This window comes from Eleutherodactylus coqui, chromosome 10, assembly GCF_035609145.1.
Source record: "Eleutherodactylus coqui strain aEleCoq1 chromosome 10, aEleCoq1.hap1, whole genome shotgun sequence".
Taxonomy (NCBI): domain Eukaryota; kingdom Metazoa; phylum Chordata; class Amphibia; order Anura; family Eleutherodactylidae; genus Eleutherodactylus; species Eleutherodactylus coqui.
In genome coordinates, this window is record NC_089846.1 from 55,310,182 (window position 1) to 55,335,452 (window position 25,271).

The following is a 25,271-nucleotide window of genomic DNA, read 5'->3' on the forward strand; positions in this document are numbered from 1 at the left end:
GAATATCTGAGTGTTTACTCACTGAGGGGAATTATTCCTCCAATATGAACGTTGAAATATACGTACCATGAGTGACGAGTCACTCACTGTGTGATATCAATACACAACTCTGAACTAATACGTTAAAAAGTGTTAAAACACCGAAAAACACTCCAGTAGCCACCTACCTGCTAATGAATGCTGGAGTGTGTACTTGACTACCCGGTTACTAACGTTGGAACACTTATATGAATATCTGAGTGTTTACTCACTGAGGGGAATTATTCCTCCAACATGAACGTTGAAATATACGTACCATGAGTGACGCTTTATCCAGTATGGTGTAACATATACCTATGATCAACCATATAATCCTTATTTAGCGATAATAATGGTCGAGGGGTTTCCAACTATGAAGTATTGACAGATACGTTTGACCTGAAACCTAAGATCTCTCTGACCTATTTCTTACTGTGACACTTTGCTATTAACCAGTGACCCAGTCCCCTAATTTTGTCAATAGGGGTTAACCCGACTGGACACTCGAGGGGTACTAAGACCCTCACTCCATCTGGTCACTGAGTCACACATAGTGATCCATGTTGTCAGTCCATGTCCGTTAGTGTTTGTTATATGATTTATGTGGCCCTAATTTTAAATAATTCATTAATAAAAGATTCATTTTTAATTTTATCTATATCTGTGAAGGGCTTATATAAACCTATACATGTTGCAAGGCCTGCTAAAATCCCGAACATTGATTTATAGGCAAGCTACATTCCAATAGGAAGCACTGCAGAGACAATATACTGTCTCCTATTTGCATACTCAATTTCCCAGAGGAGCCCACTGACAGTTTTACGGACAAGAACAACACATGGCGTGTGCAGGGTTAAAACACATGCTTTACAATGTGTTTTGCACCCTATTTTCGTGGGAACACCACAACGACACAGCCGTGTGAATATGGCCTAGGAGTTACACTGGACTTCTTTAAAGGAACTCCAGTTAGAGTAACTTACGTGTCGGTAACTTCAACCTCTAGTACGGACTGCACAGGTAGATAGCCCCGTTGGGGATGTCGACTAAAGTAATGGCGAGTCCGAAATTTATTTTTCAGAGTGGTTGCAAAATCTCTCATCTTCTCTCCTGAAGTTGTCTAAAAAAAGAATGATGTATGTAAGCATAGAAGGCAATCAATCCCCAAATGTTCATCAAGGCATTTATCATATATGTAATCCGCAATCTTAGAATTCTATATTCTAATTACAAAACAAGCTGATAATAACAAAGTTCATAAATTAGCTCCATTCACTCTGAGGCCATGTTTCCATAACAGTATGAGGGCTTGGTTTTTGAACAAGTTGGTGCCATTGAATGTACCATACAATGTACTGAAAAACTTTCAAAAATTAAGTTGGGTAGAATGTAAATAAATGCAATGCTGCAATTTTTAGGATGTTTAGTTTTTGCCACATTCATAGTGGGGGGGAAATGACATGTTCACTTTATCCTGCAGACCACTATGGTTATGCCAATACCAAATATACGGTAGTTGTTTTTTTTTTTTTTACTACATTTTTTAAAACTAAATTACTTTCTGTCACCATATTTTGAGCCCCATAACTTTTTTACTGTTCTCATTGATGGGGCTGTGTGAGGGCTACCTTTTTACGGAGTGCACTGTAGTTTCCATTTCTACATGCAACAGTTTATTCCACTTTTTTCTTTAGAGGCAGTGCAACCAAAAAAAAATGCAACTCTGGCATGGTGTATTTTTGTCATTTAAAAAAAAAAATTCTATACCCATTTCTTCCCTGTCAGTCACCTTACCATCTTATCTTCTCTTCTCTTTGCTGATCTTCTGCAGTGCCTCTGGATCACCTCACGGCACGCTGGCTGGCTTGTTATGAAGGCTGCATTCCTCGCATTCTCTTCCGGCTGGGTCAGTGAAGGTCAGGTCCCTGTGCTGTAACGTTCACTGACTAGGAAGGAATTATAATCTATTGCTGAGACAGCTCGCATGGGCAATAGTGAAGTAGATCGGCACTCCCCCTGCTGGCCTGTGAACTGTCACATAACGTACATTGGCTGGCAGGAAGATGACTGCTTGTGAATGTACGGAACCTCACAGGAAGGAGAGGAATCAGCCAGCTGGAGGTGAGGTGACCTACCCCGCACTGCAGGAGAAGATCGTCGAGGTGAAGATCTGGTAAGTAGACTGACGAGGAAGGAATATTCAAGTATAGAATTTTTTTATTTAATGATAGAACCCCTTTAACAGTGTTCACCAACTGGGATAAACAATGTAATATTTTAATAGAAAATGAATAGGACAATGCCATATCCATAAAAGTCTAAACTTTGTTCTTTGTAGCAAACAAGAAAAAAGTTCAACCCCTTTGCGCTACTTTAACACCTATGGATATAGTCATAGGAAAAACTTTTTTTAGCATTTAAAAAAAAAACCTAAAGAACAGAGTGTTGAAAAATGCTGCATTTCTGCAAACGTCTGTGTGAGGGAGGGCTTAGAAAGTTACAAAATACTTTATTTGTAATACTGAAGCAAAAGCATGTTCAAATCTTTCCCACGAAATATAAACATTCATGCAAATGATTGATATACCGGTGTGTAGTATTCCATAATTGGATAATGGAGTTTGTTTCCTTTTCCTGCTTGCCCAGTTAAGAAACAGGACTGGCATATATCCACACCAAACTGTTTTAGGCTGCGATATCTGGAAAACCAGAAATAAATGAGTTAAGAAGAGCGCAGGGAGTAACACAATCCCTAATGGAGATGTAAAGTTTGCTGTGTAATGAGAGAGGTATTTGACTTGTTCTAACCATCATTAGAACAATGAATATCTTGTCTCTTCTATCTCCAGGGAACAATCCATATTAGATGTGGGCATCCATATTAGATTTGTTCTGCTAGCAGATGTATTGAAGTAGATCTAATGAATATGTATGGCCAGCTTTACAACTCTGAATAGCTTGTTTTATGCTTCATTTTTATCGTTAACAAGAAAATCAAAAATACATAAGATTAGGATGACTGTTTTATGATAACAGCACTGCGGTGCTATGGAGGCAGGATCTGTCATTGAAGTGTTCTTCACTCTGTCCATTAGAGTAGTTCTACTGCTGTGATTGACAGCTGCAGCATCCAACCAGGAGACCACTATAACTGTCAGACAAAGCAGTGGAGCTGCTCAATGGAGAGCATTTCAGTGAGAAGGCCCACCCCAGAGTACTCGCCCCATGTAATGCCGGGTAATAAAAGGTGCTTTTATCCCTGCTGATAAAAACTATGATTACACTCTGCATCCCTGACCCTTTATAGCTTTTTCAGCAATTCTGCATCAGTATAACTGCTGGCAGACTACCTTTAGAGGGTTATATTCAACTTAGACATTTATGGAATATCCACATAGTAACATTAGGCTCAAAACAGACATATGTCCATCCAGTTCAGTTTATTATCCTACAATGTTGATCCAGAGGAATGCAAAGCCCCTATGAGGTAAAAGCCAATTTTCCTCATTTTAGGGAAAAAGTCTTTCCTGACTCCAAATCTGTCAGAATAATTTCCTGGATCACCGACCCTCCTGACTATAACATGCAATATTGTTGCACTCAAGAAAGGTGTCCCGGCCCCTCTTATACTCTTTTAGTGAGTTTGCCATCTCCACGTCCACAGGCAGAGAGTTCCATAGTCTCACTGCTCTTACAGTAAAGACCCTCCTTCTATTTCGGTGTAGAAACCTTCTTTTCTCTAGATGTAGAGGATGCCCCCTTGTTACAGTCACAGTCCTGGGTATAACTAGATCATGGGAGAGATCTCCGTATTATCCCCTGATATATTTATACATAGTTATTAGGTCGCCCCTCGGCCATCTTTGCCCGAACTATATTCTCTGTGTGGTCTAACCAGAAACTTTTAAAGGGGAAGAACAGTGCTTTCATCATGTGCCCCTAGATCTCCTTTGATGCGCCCCATGATCCTATTTGCATTGGCAGCAGCTGCCTGACACTGGTTGTTCCAGTTAAGTTTCCGGTTAACTAACATCCCCAAGCCCTCTTAATTGTCAGTGTTACCTAGTGGTTTCCCATTTAGTGTGTAATGGTGACATGTACTTCCTCTGCCCATGTGCAGAACCTTACATTTATCAGTGTTAAACCACACTTGCCACTTTTCTGCCTGAGCCCAGCATAGATCGGGATACCACCTTGGCGCTTCATTGATGTGGAGAGGTTGACCATATGGCTCTCTTCATTCATTATCTGCCTGGATGTATGGTGAGATTGGGGTTGGGGGACCCTTGCTCTAGATATTGGTGTGGGCCCTAAAGCTGGGCTCTGCATCTATCAGACATATATGGCATATCTTATATGTAGTTATGATTTTCTATAATGGAGGAATACCACGGTTTCTTTATCTATTTTGTACACCACTTACCTTAAAGGGCACAAGAATTACTTTATATGGGCTGTTACGTGTATGCAAGCTACTAAATATGCATATGTTTTTACTGATTAGCAACTTTTATTTCAGAATAATAATTAATTTCAAAAAAGGTTTAAAAAGTTTAATTGCACGCTATTTCCCCTCTGGTGATTGTATTTGCAAATTCGCTGACTTATCAGTATATACCCCCTTTGATGATGTACATATATATCATTTTGCTGGATGGGGTTTTAACAAATATTGCAGAAACAACACTCAGTTGCTCCAAAAAATGTTAGAAATAGTAAAAATTACTAATAAATTTGCATTGTCTATTTCCGGATATAAACAGCAATAATTAACAGACCTTTCCGCCTACGCGTTTCATGACTACATATACGAACCTAAATCCCTTTATTGGACACTGTTTACAGATGGAGCACTTAGTCTGGTGCTTGACAGTCTCCGCTATTGTCACTCGATGTAAAACTGGAAGCCATACTAAGGACTGAGGTTCTAGACTTCCCCATTCAAGAAACTGAGACGACTCCAGAAAAGATGTTCCATTTCCCTAATAAAATAAAACACTAGCGTCATTTTGGAAATCAGAATCTATATAATATACATGCATAAAATTGTAGGGCCATGCTCAGCTCTAGCAATAGTTAAAAATTTCACATTTGCACTTAAGGGCACCTACCCACTAGCGATACGTTTTCTTGCGATGTGAGAGAAAACGCATGATTATGAAACCAATGATTTTCAATGGTTTCATACGCATTTGCGATTTTTCACGCAAGCCTTGCAGCGCTAAGAAAAATCTGCGATATCGCTCACTGTCTTCAATGGGGTTGGAGGCAGCAGCATCCGCCCCATTGAAAACATAGGGAGTACATCACGGACTGTGACAGCTATGGCAGGGGATTCCTTCATCCCTGCGGGGATGAAGGAATCCTCTGGTATGGCTGTCACAGCTGTGGCTGAAGTCCTCAATGCTATCCATTGCTTTCCATGGGGCCGGCGCTAATGCCGCCCCATTGTAAGCCTTGGGTTGCAGGCAACCCCCGCAGTGATGGTTTTCGGGGAAGGGCTTAAAATATAAGACCTTCCCTAAAAATCAGCCCTAGCTTTAAAAAAAAAGTAGGAAAAACATTTTTTACTCATCTAGAAGAGCAGTCTGGCTCTTCTCTCCTTCCCAGTAGTCCTCTTCTGGAGGCCGGGGATTGAAAAATCCCCGCCCCCAGAAAGCGCTGCCTCTAATTGGTTGAGTGCCGTGACCAATCAGAGGCAGTGCCCAGCCTTCATTGAATGACAGCTGAGCGCTGCTTGTGATTGGTCACAGCACTCAGCCAATCAGGCAGCCAATTGAGATCCTCAATAGTTGATCAGCATGGGACTTTTGGCCAGGACCTCTGCTGATCAGCTATCGACCGAAGCAGCCTACTTGTGCATTGAGCTGATTTCTGCAGGAAGCAGACAGCTCTTTTCTCACTGCAGTGGCCAGGCTTGGTATTACAGGCAAAATTCCCCTTGAAACTAATAGGTGTAATACGAAGGCTGGCCACCGTTCTCACTGCGGAGCTGTCTGTATCCTGTAGAAATCAGCTATGTACATGAGCCACACTGGCCTGGTGAACAGCTAATCAGCAGGGTTCCTGGGTGGTAAACCTCTGCTGATCTACTATTTATGGCCTAATCGAAGGGTAGCTGTAACTATTTTATTTTTCTCTCTACAGAGATGTGAGAGGGCTTGTTTTTTGCTTTATGAATTGATGTTTTTACTAGCACTATTTTGGGCTATACATGAGTTTTTGATTGCTTTAATTTATTTTTTTAAAATAAAACAGGGTCTGCTACATCCTGCAATGAATGACATATAGGTCACACATGCGCATCACTGCTCCATTAAATTCAATGGGACTGCTAGGTATAACCAAGTTCAAACACTCAGCTATTGCTGACAGTCCCACTGAAATGAATGGAGCGATGATGTGCATGTGCGACCTCCACTGCATTCATCGCGGAAAGCTCTGGACCTCCATTAATAGACTCCAAGTGGTTGGACTTTCACCAATCACCTAGTTATGCCAATTCCTGCGTGTATGGGACAACTTAACTTTATGTGACAATACCTTAGGGTTTCAATACTAAAACCATTTAGTCAAAACTATAACCACGCAATTTCTATTACCTTTTTTTTCTCTCATTCATACTACATTCATTGGACTCTACTTTTTAGTTCTTACCCTACAGCAAAAACCAACCCTACAGTAGTTCTTGTTTTAATTTTACAATAGGTAAATTCATACCTATAAGTCATAAAAATAATTTACCATGCAATTAATGCTATGTCTGCGCTGCAATCTTTCACGATGCAATGAGCATCCCATGGCCCTATCCTAAATGGGTACTGGAGCATCTTGTCCCCACTGGAAGAATGGGTGGAGACATGGGTTTGCTGGGTTGATTTGGAGGGGAGGGCGAGGCGACACCCACAACAGCGCTAACATCTTCTCTACCAAAGCCGCCCCGCTGCTGTCATTGTCTCGACTCCCATCGCCACCCTACTGCCTCTGTCAAATGTCCCTGCTAGCTGTGTCCTCAGCGGTGCATGGGCTCTCAGCCCCGACGCTGCTGTCAGCCTCTGCTGTTGCTGCTGGCAGCTCCGCTGACACTGTGGTCCTCCCCTGCCCTCCCATCTCTGCTCGTGGCCCCACTGTCAGTGTTCCCTACTCTGCACGGCGTGCCATGTGTCAGTTCACTGGGCCACATTCACTCTCCCCCGCTGCTGCCCTCCCCACTCAGCTGGGGACCGCCAGCGCCTTACAACACTCTGCTGCCTCCTCCATGCAGAGAAGGTGTGGGAGCATCGGCAACTTGTACGCAAGCCGCTGCTCCGTCCCCCTTTCCCTCCACGGTTCTGATGTTGCTGCTAAACACACCGGCAGCCGTCCCACGCTATCACAGCCGAGGGGAATTGCAGAGAGCACAGCAGGGAAGCCACATTAAGCTGAGAAAGGAGGGCATGGCACAGCCGAAACAGGAGCCCAGCCAATAAGCAGCTGTTGGTGTACCCTATATCTCCCAACAACACAATTCAACGTCTCCACCCATTTTTATGGTGGAGACAAGATACACCACCACCGCCTAAATGTTTGTACACTTACAAATCGAAAACAGCTCCTGACACTGGGTTCAACATTACTTCCTCCAAATGCTGCAACTTCTCCTAGTTGACGAGGTATCTGAATAGCTTCATGCAGTAAAAGGCCAAGCTGCCGTTGATCACAAGTTCCATCAGGTCCTGCTATTTGTGAAAATAAATCTGAGGAAAACATACTTTGCATTAGAGTAATAATAATAGTAATACAGACTTAGGCCTTAGGCCTTAGTCAGACGGGCGTTTTTAGCCGCGATTTGCGCATGCGCATGCGTCCGGCGATTTTTTAAAACCATTGCTTTGCAATGGTATCGGACACACGAGCGCTTTTTATGCGCTCGTCCGATAAATTATAGAACAAAAAATCGCAGATCGCACCTATCTGCGATCTGCGATTCCTGTTCTCTTCTGTATATGCGCTCAATGGGGCCGGCGGCAGCAGCGCCGACCCCATTGAGAACATATAGAAGACAAATCATTCTTCTCTGCCACAGCTGTAACAGCTGTGGCAGAGAAGAACGATGTTTGCCCATTGAATTCAATGGAGCGGCAATACAGCCGCTCCATTGAAAGCAATGGGCTGCCGGCGTGCGCGGGGTGAATTGTCGGGAAGGGGTTAAATATATAAGCCCTTCCCTGCAATTCATCCTAAAATGTGTTAAAATAAAAAAAAATTGTATACTCACCTTTCCGCTGCAGCCGGAGTCCAGCCGCGGTCGCTGTCAGTTCTCCTGAACTGCTCCTTGGCACTATTCAGCCGGTGGGGCTTTAAAATCCCCGCCTGCTGAATGATCTGCCTCTGAATGGTCACAGCCCTGACCAATCAGAGGCTGAAAACACTCACACACCCATTCATGAATTCATGAATGGGTGAGTGACTGCTGCCTCTCAGCGCTGAGCCAATCAGGGGCAGGTCTGACTCACATCCATTCATGAATTCATGAATGGGTGTGAGTGAGGCATGCCTCTGATTGGCTCAGCGCTGAGCCAATCAGGGGGCAGGTCTGACTCACACCCCCTTCACAGCCACTGCAGGACGGCCGCTCGGAGCTCCGGCTGCCGGGAGAAGGTGAGTACATAGATATTTTTTATTTTTACACATTTTAGGATGAATTGCAGGGAAGGGCTTATATATTTAAGCCCTTACCGACAATTCATCCCGGGCTCGCCCGCAGCGCATTGCTTTCAATGGAGACGGCTGTATTGCCGTCTCCATTGAATGCAATGCGCTGGACAGCTCCGGCCCGTTTCTAATGAAACGCGGCTAGGAGCAGATTTTCGGGCGATTTGCGGGCGACTTGCGCGCACCGGTCACGCGATTTGCGGATGCGCATCCGTCATGCGATCCGCAAATCGCGCGAAAAAACGCCCGTCTGACTAAGGCCTAAAATATTAGTGTTATTATTAATACCGAAACCTGTTTATGTCTTAATGACCAACTAATTGTTCTGTTTTTGTCATCGTCGTATTACTATGAGGGCTTATTTTTGAGGAACAAGTTGTATTTTTTAATGGCATTATGTTGGAGCACATATAATGTATTGTATAACTTCTATAAATTTATTTAGGGGGATTGGGAAAAAACAAGATAATCCATCATTGCTTTTTGAATTTCATTTAATGGGATTAAGCTTGGAGAATTATTTTCTATGTCAGCACGATTCCGATACCACATTTGTACATTTTTTTAATGTTTTGCTATTTTTGTACACTATACACATCTTTTTTTAAGATTTGCTTGTTTTTTACAGCATGTAATCTAGCCTAAATGTATCCCATTTTTATGAACATATAACATTTTGATCATTTTTGATTCCAATTTTTCTAGAGACAAGATTAACAAAATCTGCAAATCTGGCATTGTTTTTTACCCGAGGATAGGTCATCAATAGTAAATTCTCAGAATATCCCTTTAAATCTTTCCTGATAAGTTTTGTTCTTGAGACCTTCCACCATCTCTGTAGCCAGTGTTGTTCTATTTTATCAATATTTCTGTGTAGGTGATGTCTCTAGAACTGAACACAATATTCCACATGTGGTCTCCTGAGATCTAAACAGCAGGATCACAATCTGCATCTTTCTACTGGTTATACCTCTAGCTATGCAGCTGAGAAGTCCTATCCAGTTAGTGATTTGCCCAAAGCGGTTGTCTAGGAAATTACCAAAATGGCCACCATCTGCAGAAACCCATCCTAAGGCAGGTTGATGAGACCTGAGAGAAGGAGGTAAAGTCTGACACTCCACTGTTCATTTTTATCAGCCTGATAACACTGGATTTTCCACATGCAACTCTGTGGCAGAAAATCCACAGCATATTTGCTAATGTGTAGACATATCCTAAATGTAACAGTGAACATATTCCATAAAGATAAATATTTCATCACCCACACCAACCATTCGGAACCAAGAAATGTACGGTAATACTCACACTGAAGTTTCCCCTTTACATCACAATCAGATAAACACACTATTCCAGCCTTAAAAGAAAGCGCCCGTATTCTTCCAACGCGAGCACTGCATGAATGGAAGGATAAGTTATTATCAGATTTTGTTTTTGGTTAAATCAAGATACACCATTTTTTTTGTACCAATATGAAGGCCACTCCAAAATAAGGAGTCAAAAAGCACTGATTATAGATATATACACCTATTAAAGAAACCAAAAGGTGCAAGACTCAAGAAATACCATATATAAAATCCAAACTGTATTATGCATTATAAAGAACAAAGCTGGAAACATACATAGAAGACATTAAAAACAATAAATGCTACAAATCAGATGGGCTACACAACAGCTCTCCACATGAGACACAAAAATATAGTATTCGTATTATTTAGGCACTGTATTTTTGTGTCTCATGTGCAGAAGTGTTGTGTGACCCACCTTATGTGTAGCATGTATTGTTTTTAATGTCTGAAGGCTTTTTCACACGAGCGTATATCAGTTGCCGTTTTCATGGCCGGCCGATATACTCTACGATCTAAGGAGTAAAATCTCATGAATAGTTGCACAAATCTAATGTTTGTGTGCCCATTGAGACGGCATGGGCCTCGGGGCATATACGCCAAGGCCGCCATGCCATTGCCCCTTCCCCTCGCCGGCTCACCTCCTCTCTCCTTTCCTTTGGCTGTTTGTAATGGGAGGGGCAGAGCTAAACTCCTGCCCCCTCCCCTTGTCTGCAGCCAGCAATGAGAGGAGGCGGGATGGGGTGGCGTGTAGCTCCGCCCCGTCCACTCCTATTGCAAACAGGCAGAGGGGAGGAGAGAAGAGGGAGGGAGTTTAGCAGTCATGCTGCTAAACTTCCTTCCTTCTCCGGCCGCTGTCATATGGGACACAGGAGCCCATGCAGCGGTCGACGTATTCCAGCACAAAAGATAGTTCCAGGACTATCTTTTGGGCCTGACGTAAAAGCACCCGATACTGGCCCGAATGGGCGCTTTTATGTCGCGGGAATATGGCCATGTGATCTGATGCATTGGAATCCAATGCATCAGATTAAAGCGTATAGGCCAACCACAAAAACGGTGGGCTAATATACACTCGTGTGGAAGAGCCCTCAGATGTATGTTTCCAGCTTTGTTCTTGATAAATGCATAATACATTTTGGATTTTATATATGGTTTTTCTTGAGTCTTGCACCTTTGGTTTGTTTGATAGGTGTATACAAGAAACACCATTGTCAAAAGCATTAAATTCAGACTCTTTGAATTCGGGAACAGTTCTACCGAAAAGGCATCTAATTAGTCAATGTTTGAGACTGCTCTGATTGGCTTGCATGGCATACAATACAGAGAGCACAGCTTCGCATGTCTTTCCTGGACTACTGTCATGGGTATATTGATACTGTGAGATAGGGTTTTAGGGACCTCTATTTTCTCGTTAGTAAGTCAGTGAGGTTTCTCCTTTTTTAGGTCCACTTTCCTTTACACTTAGATTTGACAAATAACTCCCGATATACATTTATACCAATAATACTAAAAACTGTATAATAAGAGAGATGTCTATGTACATAAAAGGATTTTATAAGACATGGAATAAAGCAGATTCTGCACCGAGATCTGAAGTCTGTTGCCGTGGTGTATTTGGATATTTAGTGGAGACCGTAAATGGTGGTGGAGCACTTGGCCACTTTTCTACTGATGCTGCTGGAGGATGTTTTCTAGTGTTGGTTTCCATTGTAAAATGCAACTGATAGGCCAACAACCAAGGCGGCAATTTCAATTACAAATCTTAAGCTTAAATACCTTGGTGTATCTATGACATTATTTCCATACATTCAGGCTAGAAGTTATATAGCTCATGTTCTTTCCTTTCTAACACAGGTAAAATTAAATTCTGCTCTTCGAGTGACCATTATGCACTGGCCCCTATTTTACAAAAAATATATATATAGATATTTTTTTCTCTGGAATACAGCCACTCTCAGGCAACTATAGCTAAATCGGCAAAATATATTACAGAACTGACAATAACCAAGCTGCTGAGGACACCGAAGTAGAGTTACACATTCCTTCTCCCACTTGATATATAGAATTGAATCTCCAGTTGTACCCCAGTTAGGCGCCACAGGGTTGGGGATATACCCAACTGTTTTCAATGCAACCAAGTGGGAACAGACCTACACCACTGCTTATGACAATGCCCTAATTTACAGATATTTGGTGCAAAATAGCTAATTTTGCCATCACGTATTTAGCAAACCACATCCTATATAACCCTATATGGGCTGTTTTGGATATGTGAATACAACCCCTTGCACTTTGGGAAGTAGAAAACTTCTCTATATGGTATTGGCTGCAGGGATTAAATCTATGTTCCACATATGGATCCACCCATTTATGCCTCCACTTTGATTGTTTTTAGAAAAGCTTTCACATTTGATGAGAACAGACTGTGTAGACATGTCTTTTAGAAAAGAAGCACAAGTACAACAATTCTTTGAGAGTCTGGAAATCTTCATCGCCATTCTGCCCAGACAAACGTGACAAGCCATTAGCGACTGCTTCCATCTGAGAACTTGGTTTGAAGAGCTAATCTAATTGCAGGGTCCACCAATCCTGTTAGACAAAATTTGGGGGTTTTGTGGGAGAGAAATGGGAATGCCGGACACCCCTGTGGTCTGCCTGTCGTAGCCAAGCATGATCTTTTTCCAGATTAGGATTAATTTTTGTTGAGGATAAGAGAATTTTATAGGATTTGGGGTTTCAATGTTCAAAATGTTTGACTGTATATGCTGAAACAATAATGTCCTCTTGACCTCTTTGCCCTATACCTGAACTTAACCTAATTAGTACCCATCTCCATCCCCTCTTATTTGCCTTGATATTTTTTCTTTGCTTATTCCTTTATGGGACACAAGGAAGAAGGATGGAAATTCTATTCTCTTTCTGTTAGGTCTCCTGGGTACTATGGGAAAGGAGCTGACCATTATGTCAGTGTTACCATGAGTCTTTCTAGACTCTAGCTTTACTGTACCTATAAGTGTTGTCAGGTACTACAGGACACAGACTACACCTTCCTTTCTTGTCAGACATCGAAAATACTGGGTACTCCCTCAAACTTTGTTATACATTTGTAAAACTATACCAGAATTTTTCTATTCTAAATTTTTCTTAGACTGAGGTCACACGGGACCGAATTCCAGCGGAATTCTCGTGAAAACGCCACACTGAAAACACGCGAGATTTCTGTTGGTTTTGGAGCGGTTTGGCTGTTGGCATTCCGCTGCAGCTTTCTCTCCCCATAGAGAGGAGAGAGGCCGCTACAGAAACAACAAACGAATTGACATGCTGCAGAATTGAATTCAGCGCCTCATGGCCGCAGCGTGTGGACGAGATTTTGCAATGTGGACAAGATTTTTGCAAAATCTCGTCCACTTTGCTGGCTAACCCCAAGATTAGGAGCCGCGGGTGGAATTGCTGTGCAGACTTTCCGCACAGAAATTCTGTGGCAATTCCACCCCGTGTGAACTTAGCCTTAGGTGGGCAGAATTGCCCTGGAATTTCCATGCAGAAAGTCCGCATGTCAATTTCGCCCACGGCTTCTTATCTGGGGATCAACCAACAAAGTGGACGAGATTTTGCAAAAATCTCATCCACACGCTGCGGCCAAGCCGCACAAAAACTGACATGCAGCGCAGAATTCAATTCCGCAGCATGTCAATTCTTTTGTCAATTCCGCAGGGGCCTCTCTCTTCTCTAAGGGGAGAGAAAGCCGCAGCGGAATGCCGACGGCGAAATGACTCCAAAACCCATGGCTAAACACTGTGGGTTTTAAAGCTGCGCTTTTCCAGCGGAAATCTCGCATTTTTTTGTTGCAGCCATTCCGCGAGAATCCTGCAGGAATTCCGTCCCTTGTGACCCCAGCCTTACTGTTCTTGTTTGATTGTTTTCAAAAAGTTAATAAAAACATTTGAATATAAAACTTACAACTCATCTGCAAAAACAAACCCTTTTACACCTTTCATAATAGGAAAATAAAAAGTCATCGCTTTTGGAATCCAGAGATAGAAAAATGACAATGAAAATCTGAAAAATGGCCAGTCCTTGATGGGGTTAAAACAACTATGTTGAATCAATCCCCAGAGACAACTCTTCTATTTCAAGGAAAAATAAATTGAAGATTTATTAGCAAGAATTGTTGAAATATTGACCAGAATGTGATAGGAAGGAAATGTTTATTGCTATTGTTTCAAATGTTTATAAACCATTTCTAAGGAGGGAAGGTCCTCCGATAATGTTACATTGAAAAGGTTTTAAAATTCTTTCAATGAAATACAATGGAATTAAAAAAACGATGTTGCTTCCAAAAATCATGCATTTTTTTTCTAATGCTCCTGTTTGGATACCTCAGAAATTTTTTTTAACGCTATTAACCCCTTAGTGACTAAGCTTTTTTTTTTCGTTTTTCCGTTTTAGTTTTTTCCTTCCCCCCTTTTAAAAAACCATAACTCCTTTATTTATCCATCAACATAGCTGTAATAGGACTTGTTATTTGATGACAAGCCCAAATACATCCATTTTGGGATAAAAGAATGCTGTGGAAGATTATTTGTGACATTCGATGTCAGACTATAGTCTGCCAAAGGTTGAGTATTAGTGGCTTTAAGCATCAAACTTTACTCTTTTCAATAAAAAAAAAATGCCCCCCCCCCCATGAGTGTCAGAAATTTCTTGGCAATGATATAGTTTGAAATATGCTCATGAAATGCAGTTAGCAGAGTTAAGGGATAGAAATAAAATAAATATCATTACATATTAGGGTTTTTTGTTACTGAATTCACAGTTTCTTGTAAAAATCATAAAAGGGACCCAGTCACAATGTTCATGCTGCCCATGGTCCTGGCAGCATGAATTTGGGGCAGGTTTACACAGTGCCCCATGCATGTTTTACTCTGCAGCACTGTGGCACTTCAGAATAAACACACTTTGAAGTTTGACTCTCCCTGCCCACATCACGCAGAGTGACAGCTTTCTCCCCATACACAAAAGGGAAGAGCTGTCAGTCTACATGATGTGGGTGGGGAGAGGCTGGAGTGGCACCACCCTCGTGACTTGAAACTTAATTTAGAGTCAAACTTCAAAGTGTGCTTAATCTGAAATGCCACGGTATTTCAGAATAAGGGCGCCCACCCACTGGGCGCCCTAAAACATACCTGCCCCAAGTTCATGCTAACATGGGCAGCATGAACCCGGTGACTGTTGCCCATTAAGTAGCAGACAGTTGATTTATATTATGTAATAGAATTATTTTTGTTTGTAAACTTACATATTGGTCCAACAGCAAATGGCTTGAAGGTTTTAGTGGTTAATGAAAGTCACAGTTACCGGTATGTTATGGTGTGCACATCAAGAAAGTATTTGTGAATGCCTACCCATCAAAGACGTTTAGCAGCCAGTTGAGGGCTAGGTCCACACACAATGGCACATTGACTAAAAGTCCACGTTCTTCTTCTAATCGCTCATACAGTGAACTCAAACACCGAATGACATCAAGAACATCGAGAGAACGATCTGAAGACTGCAGGATGTCACAACTAAGTATCTGAGATAGGAGGGGCAGCGTGACTAAGTCCACTAAAAGAGTTGATGAAAAAAGAAGAAATGAAAAAAGTGAAGAATGAAGTAAAACAAATGGAAGGAAAGGGCAAAAAGACGGAATAGATAAGTCATTAAGATGGAATAATAGAAGGACAAGGTATATAAAATAGAAGGGCGGGGAAAGTGGCAAAGATCAGTCCAACAGTCCCTGTATAACAGTTTATAAGGGTGCATTCACATGTAGCGGATTTGGTACAGGTTTTCCTCAGGAGAAACCACACACCAAAATCTATGTTCAATTCTACAGCACCATTGTAAATTTGGTGCAGATCCACACCAGCCTTTACTGACCTTCATTTAAAAGGGTGAAATCTGCTGTATATCTGCATCAAAATCTGCACCAAATGGGGATTTTGTAATGGATTTTGGTGTGGATCCACACAAAAATAAGCATTGCATAATATGCACTTGCACTTCTACACACCGCAGATCACTTCTTATTTGCACAACAAGGATTTTGCACATTCACAGGGTTAAATCCCTGTGCAGATCCACAGCAGCATACCGTGTTTCGCTGATAATAAGACCCTGTCTTATATTAATTTTTGCCATAAAAGAGACACTAGGTCTTATTTTACTTACCTAGCAGGCTTGGTCCAGGTCCCTCCCACTGCTCTCCACAGCTCCGAAGTGCTTCCCACAGTCCTTAGACGCTCACACAGCCATCGCATTCTGAAGGTGGGATTTATGAATCCCATAATCAGGAAGTGGTGTTGTATGAATGGCTGAGGACTGCGGGAACGCTCTGAACCTCTAGAGAGCAGTGGAAGGGACCTGGACTGAGCCTGCTAGGTAACATATTCTCTTTTTTTAATGTAGTGTAACTAGGGCTTATTTTCAAAGTAGGGTTTTGTATTTCCAGCCCCCCCCCCCAAAAAAAAATAGGCCTGGGCTTATTTTTGGGGCAGGTCTTATTTTCAGGAAAACAGGGTAGCTGCAAATTTTTGCTGAGGTTTTATGCACAGAAAGTTCTGTGTGGGTAATCCTGCCATGTGAGCATACCCTTAGGCTGGCTTCACATGGACATCAAAATCGCGCGCGATTTGTGTATGGCGAGATGCACAAATATAAACCCCATTTTTGAATGCGGTCAAACACATGATTAATATTTTCCTGCATAGCACCGCAATACAATGCAAGAAACAAATCGTGGCATGTTCTATCTAGTTGCGTGATCTCACATCGCAGCAGCGCCACCCCATTGAAAGCAATGGGAGAAACTCTGCAATCCTCTGCTGTAGCTGTGACAGCCGCGGAGGAGGATCGCTTCTTTCCTGAAGTGATACGAGGCTGTTTTGCCATGAAAACTCCTTGCATTCCTGGGGATTTCACATGGTGGGGAGCACGATAAATTGCAGGATTTACAACCCCATATCGCGCTCGCCTGTGTGAAGTTAGCCTTAAGGCAATTTTTGAAAGAACACCACTTGCAGCTTTGATGCAATTTTTGGGCCAAAGCTAGGAGTGGATTATTAATATAGATCGAGCTAACATATTTTGCAGCACTTTATAAATCAAAAGGCACGAGAAACACAAAGGAAGGACATATAATTCTAAGCTCTGCCTCCAAAAGCTGCAGTGGCATTTCTCCAAAATAACACTGTACATGTGAAACCGCTGAGCCAGCTTTCACGCCCAGTTTTTCTTTTTCGAACACTTTAGTTTTCAGTTTTTCGCGCTTGAAATTTTTTTTGTTTAAGTGAAGCCAGAAGTCTATTCAATCACAGAAAATGGCCATTACTTACTGGGTGAGGAGTGCATATAGATGCATCCTCCTCTCACCACGCAGGTAGCTGACTACCAAATGGAGGAGCCAATAACACTTGTGAGGGCACTGATAAAACACCCACTCACACTGCCTCCTGATAATGAGGGGGGTGGGTGCTGGTGTACACTCCCACACATAGTGGATACAGGGTGCCAGACCATTCTGATATATGTAGTTCACCATGCAGTCCACTATGTGTGGAAGTGTACACTAAGCATCCACCCCCCTCATTATCAGGAGGCAGTGTGAGTGGCTGTTATTATCAGTGCCCTCACAGGTGTTATTGGCTCCCCCATTTGGTAGTCAGCTACCTGCATGGTGAGAGGAGAATGCATCTATATGCACTCCTCAGTCAGTAAGTAACGGCCATTTTCTGTGATTGTTTTTAATTCTTGATTTCCCCTTCTGTGATGCATTTATATTAGTGTAGGGACCCACTACAACGCAAGGAACCGTGAAGTGGTTAGTGGGCTCATGTATCTTGGCCAACATCCAAACAATGCCTTGCATTTATTATCTATCATTCACATGCAGTGTGGCATTAAGACTCCAGGGGGAGCCCAGGGTGGCAGTACCAATGTGCTTCACTGATGGATATGCAGGGCAACCCGCTGAATTATCATGGCGTCATTAATAGGTTGCTGGTCTGCATGGTGAACTACATATATCAGAATGGTCTGGCACCCTGTATCCACTATGTGTGGGAGTGTACACCAAGCACCCACCCCCCCTCATTATCAGGAGGCAGTGTGAGTGGGTGTCTCATTGGTGCCCTCACAGGTGTTATTGGCTCCTCCATTTGGTAGTCAGGTACCTGCATTGTGAGAGGAGGATGCATCTATATGCACTCCTCAGTCAGTAAGTAACGGCCATTTTCTGTGATTGTTTTTAATTCTTGATTTCCCCTTCTGTGATGCAGAAGTCTATTCAAAAGCAATGGGAAATCTAAAGGAATTACGTATGCTTTTTCCTGCTGGATCCACTTCTGGCTTTGGCTCGAAAGGCTGCATCAAAAACTGACCCACTTGTCATGTACTGAGCTGATTTTTGCAGGAAGACGACAGATTTGTTCTCACTGTAGTGGCCTGGCTTGATATTACATGCAAGGTTTCCATTTACTTCAATGGGAACTTTGCCTGTAATACCATGGATCGCCACTGTAGTAGGAACAGAGCCTTCTGCTTCCTGTAGAATCAGCTCAGTGCACAAGTGAACTTGTCTGACAAGCAGCTGATTGGCAGGGCTCCTAGGCAGCAGAACCCCGATGACCTACTATTGATGGCCTATGCTAAGGACAGTTTACAGCTGTACAACACTTTTAAAAATGCATGCATTTTCCTAATATATTTTGTATAATTCTGGGCATAAGCAATAGCAAATGGTAAATAAGAAGTCAGATTGGTAAAAAATAAATAAATGTGCTTCAAATTATATCAATTAATACGAAATATATTAAGAATAGATAAATATAGTGTCCATCACTCAAATTTACACCATTTTAAAGATACCACTAGTGCTTACATCTTAGTGCCTTTTGAACTCTGCGCAGTTTCATTGCTGTACGGTACGCAGAAAATTTTATGTTATTTAAATCCCCTAAAAAAGGCAAGAGAGAAAAAACAATTATTTATACCAGATAATATAAACTCCACAACAAAGTACAGTATAATGTTAATGGAGGGGGCTCTAGCAAACCCTTATTCACTCAAAGCAGAAAAAATCCACAGCAAGTCTTCCAGGCCAGAGCTAACCCGAGCTGCTGCGGATATACCATGGGCTTTCACTGTGAATTTCATTCATTTTAATGCAAAGAGTGAAATCCATTTTATAACACTTCCTTGTATGCAAGTAAGCTGTAAATTCAGAAAGAAGGAAAATGTCTCCCTACTGCCATATATTAGAAGGTAGTTACCCTACAAGTCAATGTTCCAACCTTTTAAGGGTGCTTCCAGACACGGTGAAAAATTTCACCACGCCCAAACACACATGCTTTATGTGGATTTTGGCAACTATGGACACCGGGTCTCAGTTCTCCAACATCCCCCATGAGGATGGCATGGCTGCATGCCAATACTTCCTTTAAAAAAATGATCTAGCCACAGAGCCAGTTTTGCACTGATCTGGTTTGTACTCCATCCCAATTACTTTCCCAAACAACATGCATTTGCAGTGCCATGGGTATCAAAATGTCACCATGATATGCTAACCTTTTTATGGCCAGAGTAGGAGGAGGAATCCTTATCTACCTCTAGTATACTTTTGTTATGTTGACGATCTGCTAATAATCTGGACAAGCTCTGAAGATGAACTGCTGACCTTCCACAAAAACTCCAACATGTTCCATTCAACTATCAGGCTTAAAGGGGTTATCCCACTTCGAGCTGTTTTGCTGCAGGAAGCAGACAGCGCCATACATTGTGCAGTGGCCTGGGTTGGTACTGCAGGCTAAGTCCGATTGAAGTAAATGAGACTGAGCCTGCAGTACAAACCTACACCACTGCGCAATGTACAGAGCTGTCTGCTTCCTGCACCAAACCAGCTAAAAGTGGGACAACCCCTTTAAGATACTTTTACACAGGACCACTATCGGCTAAATAACCGCTTGAAAGGGTCAATTCAAATAGCTGTTTAAAAGCAAATGAACATCTCTTGTGCGCTTCAACGACTTTTCTGAGTGACTATCTGAACAATAGTTGCTCAGTTTAAAGGTACTCTTACTCTAAACAACTCACAATCTCAAATACATTTCCTGGATACAACCAGATACATCAAAACAATACCATATAAACGTCACTCTACCATAATCCTAGAGGCTGTACAACATATCGGCAATGGAACAGCTTTCATACACAACACATAAAGAAGTCCATCATCTACAGTGAAGCTCTGCTATCCATCCGGATCTGTTTGGACTCTGATCACAGGAAACATCTCTCTTCTCTAAGGAACACTTTCCTACAACAAGGGTACCATCCACCATTCATAGAGGAACAGATTCATAGAGACACAAGGATTCCAAGGAGCAACCTCCTGGAATGCAAACAGAAGGAAAAGATCAGCAGAGCACCCCTAGTGGTCATATAGCTCCCAAATGAACATCTTGAGGACAATCACTGTTGATCTCCAACCCAGACTCCACAAGGACAACAGGCTGAAAGAAATATTCTCAAATTTATCTCTCCTGTAATACAAACAGCCACCGACCGAACCTAAGGAATCTCCTTGTCAGAAGTGCCCCGTTGTCACCATCAGAGACTGTAACTTTCTCTTGTAACAACAAAAAATGTGGGACCTGTCCTCACATCCTACTAACAGACAGTCCACAACAGGGATATAACATCACTAGCTCTTTCTCATGTATATCCTTCAATGAGGTGTATATGATACAATGCATGGGGTGCACTGAAAAAATTGACATTGAGAAAATTAAGCAAAAGCTTCAATCCAGGATGAATTTGTACCAACATACAATAACAAAGAAGTATGGATACACCCATTGGAATACAAAATTTTTTGGACCAGACCACATTGTAGCAGATTTAAAGGTTTAATACTGAAAGTTAATTTTAAGAACGACAGAGATTAAAAATTTGGGAATTCAAACTAAGAAATGACTTTCCAATTAGTAACCCAAGGATGGAATCTAACACCTGAATCTATGACTCATTACATCCATCAGGCTGAATGCAGATCTCTGAACACAACACAAAGTCATTACCTTTTACACTTCTAAAACCTAAAATTTAATTGCTCTGGCTTATCTTCATGATGCTTTGTCCCATGTAAAATGTAGTAATATAACACCATTTCATGTTGGGCTTTTCTCACAGGACTTCATTTGTAAACCTGTCTGATGAAGGGATTTCTGTGCTGTGAAAGTTTGCAAATATGTTTTCTGATTAGCCAGTAAGCGTGGTTTTACATGCGTTGAGTATTCGGCTTTCCTTCTCGGTTTAGGAAACAGAAAGGGGAATCCCTGTGGCCGTATGGTTATGTCTCTGGATGGAACCAAACAGTGCTGGATTGACCCCATTGATGGTTCCCAATGGGGTTCACCCAGCAGCCTGGCTTTTGGACGGAAGAAAAAGTGCTGCTTAGCAGCGGTTTTTCTTCCGATATTTTCAGCCGGATCTATGACGGAGGTTCCAACGCAGATCTGAAATCGGCCTTACCTCTATAATACTTGTGTCTAACCCAGCACCACATAATACCAGGAAGCTGGGAAAGAAGACCCAAAATACAATTTGGGTTAGGCAATTAAAAGTGAAGAATAATTTCTCACCAAGTGCCTGGTACAGCTCTGTCATTTTTGGATGATCCCAGCAAGTTGTTTGAGCCTGGTGACTATATGAAAAGAACAGACAGTTAAAGATAAGCAATCTAACACACTCTGCTTTTACACGAAATTATTAGTGTTCCGAAAAAATTGTTGGATCATTCGAATTTGTCAATGATGGCCTCCTGCAGACGGCCGGGTTGGATCCCGTTGCGAGAATTCTCGCAGCGGGATGAGAGCCGTGCCCATGTAGTGACCACTGCAGCTCATCTGCTATGTACCGGCTGCCGCCCAGACGTCGCGTCACTAGTGACGTTTCTGGGCGGGCCTTTGCGAGAAATAGGATATGCCACCATTTGTTTACCGTGGCAGCATATAATGATGCAAAAAAAAGGCTTCTTGATTAAAGGAGCATATTTTATTGTTTCACAGTTTTAAAAGAGGCGACGTTTCGACCTACAAACAAGGTCTTTTTCAAGCCAACAAACTAGTGAAAACACAGTTCAGACTCCATGTTCCGTATGAACTGTGTTTTCACTAGTTTGTTGGCTTGAAAAAGACCTTGTTTGTAGGTCGAAACGTCGCCTCTTTTAAAACTGTGAAACAATAAAATATGCTCCTTTAATCAAGAAGCCTTTTTTTTGCATCATTATATGCTGCCACAGCTTTGCTATAGTATTGGGATCGTGGAAGGGGCTTAGGTCCATAGCCCCGTTGCTGGCTTTGCATGAACATTTTTTTGCTACAAAGGAAACTTTTTTTGAATTTCTCTCTGTCCCTTCCCCCCCCCCCCCCCCCCCCCCAAGTTTTCTTTTCTGGCGGGGTCGAGTGAGTGCCGTGGTTCTTTTTTGCTAATTACCATTTGTTTACCGCGCGTGTTTTCACGTGGTCAAATCGCGTCTGTCTGCATAGGATTGCATTATGTAATGCAATCCTATTGCAGTGGGCACGGGTGGAAATTCTGCGGGACATCCCACCAGGGAATTTCCACTTGTGTGCAGGAGGCCAACGGTTGGAGCATCAGGCGAGATTGTCCACAGATTGAACACTCAAACAAAAGCTATAAGCATACATTTTCACCTTAACCGCTACTACTTGCACACAATTTGTTGTACAGAAACAACATATCCTTTGTATGGACAAGATAACTTTAAATAAACATTACATTCAGGTTATTTTTTTATTTTCCTTTGTATGTACATTTTGTCTGTTTTTTTGAGAAAAATGGGGGGTATCCTGTATCCTAAAAAGTTGATGTGAGAGAAAAAAATTGGGGGTCATTTTTGGATTTAGAAGCCAAAAGCTTGTAAAAAAAAAAAAAAACAAGTGTAAGATCTAAATCCATGAAAATTGTGTTCCCCAGTGTAATCGTTCAGTGTAAACACGGCCAATGATTGAACAATAATTTGAACAATAAAGCATAAAAATCATTGTTGGTTCATCACTTGCTAATCGGTATAATCACTGATCATTCAGTCGTTCTCATTCACTGGTATGGTTAAGAAAAAATAAGCAATTTATCTTTGTGTTAAACTGATTGCCAAAGCAAACAAGAAAACTCTGACAGTTTGGTTGTCTCACTTGGTTTTTTTTTGTCTTCCTCTGGATTAACATTGAGGGACGGATTAATACTGGATGGACATGTCTTTTTTCAGCCTCACAGACAATGCTACTATGTTACCCCCAGACAAACATTGCATCTTATGTAGCCCAAACTGTAGGAATTAGACTGGGAACAGTAAAAGAGGAATAACCTTTTCTGCTACAAATTAAAAAAAAATATCAACATGACTGCTATTAATTGACAAAAGCAAATAAAATAGAGAAATTTGAAAGCTAGAATAAAAAGCTAAAACTGAAGAAAAACACAAAAAATTGTGTTTTTACTCACTTGATATAATAGGGAACCTTGTTGGGCGATATTGCTCTCTCCCATGGCACTTGTACAGATGCTGGAATATAAAAATGTGGTCAATCTTTAATTGCTAATTCAGTTACCTTACAAAATCATTTTAGATGACAAAACTGTCTATGTCTGAGGGCACTAGTGTAGTGGCCCGTAAGGTCCTCCAGGATAGCCACACAATCATTTGTCCTTTAACACCTAGCTATGGGCTCCTAGGAGACATAGAAGGTGCCGATCGTCGAAAAAAACGTATTTCCCCCCTTTCTTCTCAAAGTTAAAGCTAACTGCTTGGCAACAGCTGGCTGCTTATTAGCTGCTTGTCATGCTACCACTGATTGGTGGAGGGGGATGGTGTGATAGTCCAGAGCAGGGAAAATATCAGAGAGAGGCAGGATGTTAGGGGGAGGTGTAGACAGAAAGTGCAGGAGTTAAGACAGAAAGTGAAGGAGTAGTCGGGAGAGAACAGTGGGAGAGTCGGGAGTAGGCAGTCATTAGAAGAGGATGTGCAGGAGGAGTTCCGCAGTGTGAGCAGAGATATCATGTTCTTGAAGGAGGAAGCCAGGATTCACCAGCTTCATCAGCAGTGTGTAGGAGAAAGTTTGGGACCTGTCTACTAAATGGTGAGTTACACAAAACCCGGTGAAATCCCTATCTGCCTTACAGTCTCCCAGTGAAACTCCAGCAGATGACTAGAACTGTGGGAATTCTACTGGGTAACCTCCAGAGTCAAATAGAGAGAGAGAGCTTTGAAGATTTACTTGCATTATACTGAATTCAACTGTGAATTAATGCTTCATTTACAGCAAAGAAATATGTAATCACTGCAAGACTGCCATTGTGAATACAAATTAAGCTGAAGTAAAACTGTGTACCTCTAGTTTACTGATCAAAGCTACCAGGACTCGTGTCAGTTATTTCCGAAATTTACCCTTGGAGTAACGGAAGAGATGCTGGTGCTGGCGTCATGAAACAAACTGCCATTAGTAATTACTGATAGTAAAAAAAATATATGTATATTCACCTCTCTGCTGCTGCCATGTAAATATTCCCCGCGGCAAGTCCCCTTGTCACTGAACACTGTGACAGCACTGTCACAGTGTTCAGTGACAAGGGAACTCCCCGCGGGGAGTAAAGAATCCACTACCCCAGCTGTGGCAGAGGATCGCAATGTTCTCCCATTGCTTTCAATGGGAGCGGTGCTTCTGCAGTCCCATTCAAAGCAATAGGCTGCCGGCAAGCCCTGCAGGGATTTTTAAGGGAAAGTCTTTAATTATAAGCCCTTCCCTGAAAAGCATCCCTAGAATGTGTAAAAAATAAAAAAAAAATACTCACCTCTCCTCAGCTGTCGGGACTCAGGCGCATCCAGGCTGTCTTCTCCCTGCACTGCTATGACTCTGTTTTAGCAGGTGAGGATTTAAAATCCCCGCCTGCCGAAAAGGCTGTATCTGATTGCCTGAGCTCTCAGCCATTCACAGGCATCCCTCAGCCATTCATTGAATGACAGCTGAGTGCAGCCTGTGATTGGCCACAGCTCTCAGCCAATCACAGGCAGCTCTTGGGCATTCATTGAATTCAGAGGATGAAGAAATCCTCTGCCACAGCTATCAAATCTTGCGCAGTACAGCACATGAC

General features: G+C 42.1%; 1 protein-coding gene across 1 annotated transcript in view; it reads right to left on the bottom strand.

Moving 5' to 3' along the window:
• LOC136580440 (dystrophin-related protein 2-like) overlaps positions 1 to 25,271 on the bottom strand; it is a 121,482-nt gene that overhangs the window by 67,430 nt on the left and 28,781 nt on the right. The window contains exons 10-18 of the mRNA XM_066581017.1: positions 23,625 to 23,685; positions 21,740 to 21,801; positions 18,979 to 19,053; positions 15,464 to 15,665; positions 10,018 to 10,103; positions 7,597 to 7,754; positions 4,834 to 5,000; positions 2,606 to 2,717; positions 1,002 to 1,138 (exon numbers count right to left, since the gene is read on the bottom strand). Coding sequence (XP_066437114.1) covers positions 1,002 to 1,138; positions 2,606 to 2,717; positions 4,834 to 5,000; positions 7,597 to 7,754; positions 10,018 to 10,103; positions 15,464 to 15,665; positions 18,979 to 19,053; positions 21,740 to 21,801; positions 23,625 to 23,685 — 1,060 coding nt within the window. The remainder of the gene's footprint in view (positions 1 to 1,001; positions 1,139 to 2,605; positions 2,718 to 4,833; positions 5,001 to 7,596; positions 7,755 to 10,017; positions 10,104 to 15,463; positions 15,666 to 18,978; positions 19,054 to 21,739; positions 21,802 to 23,624; positions 23,686 to 25,271) is intronic.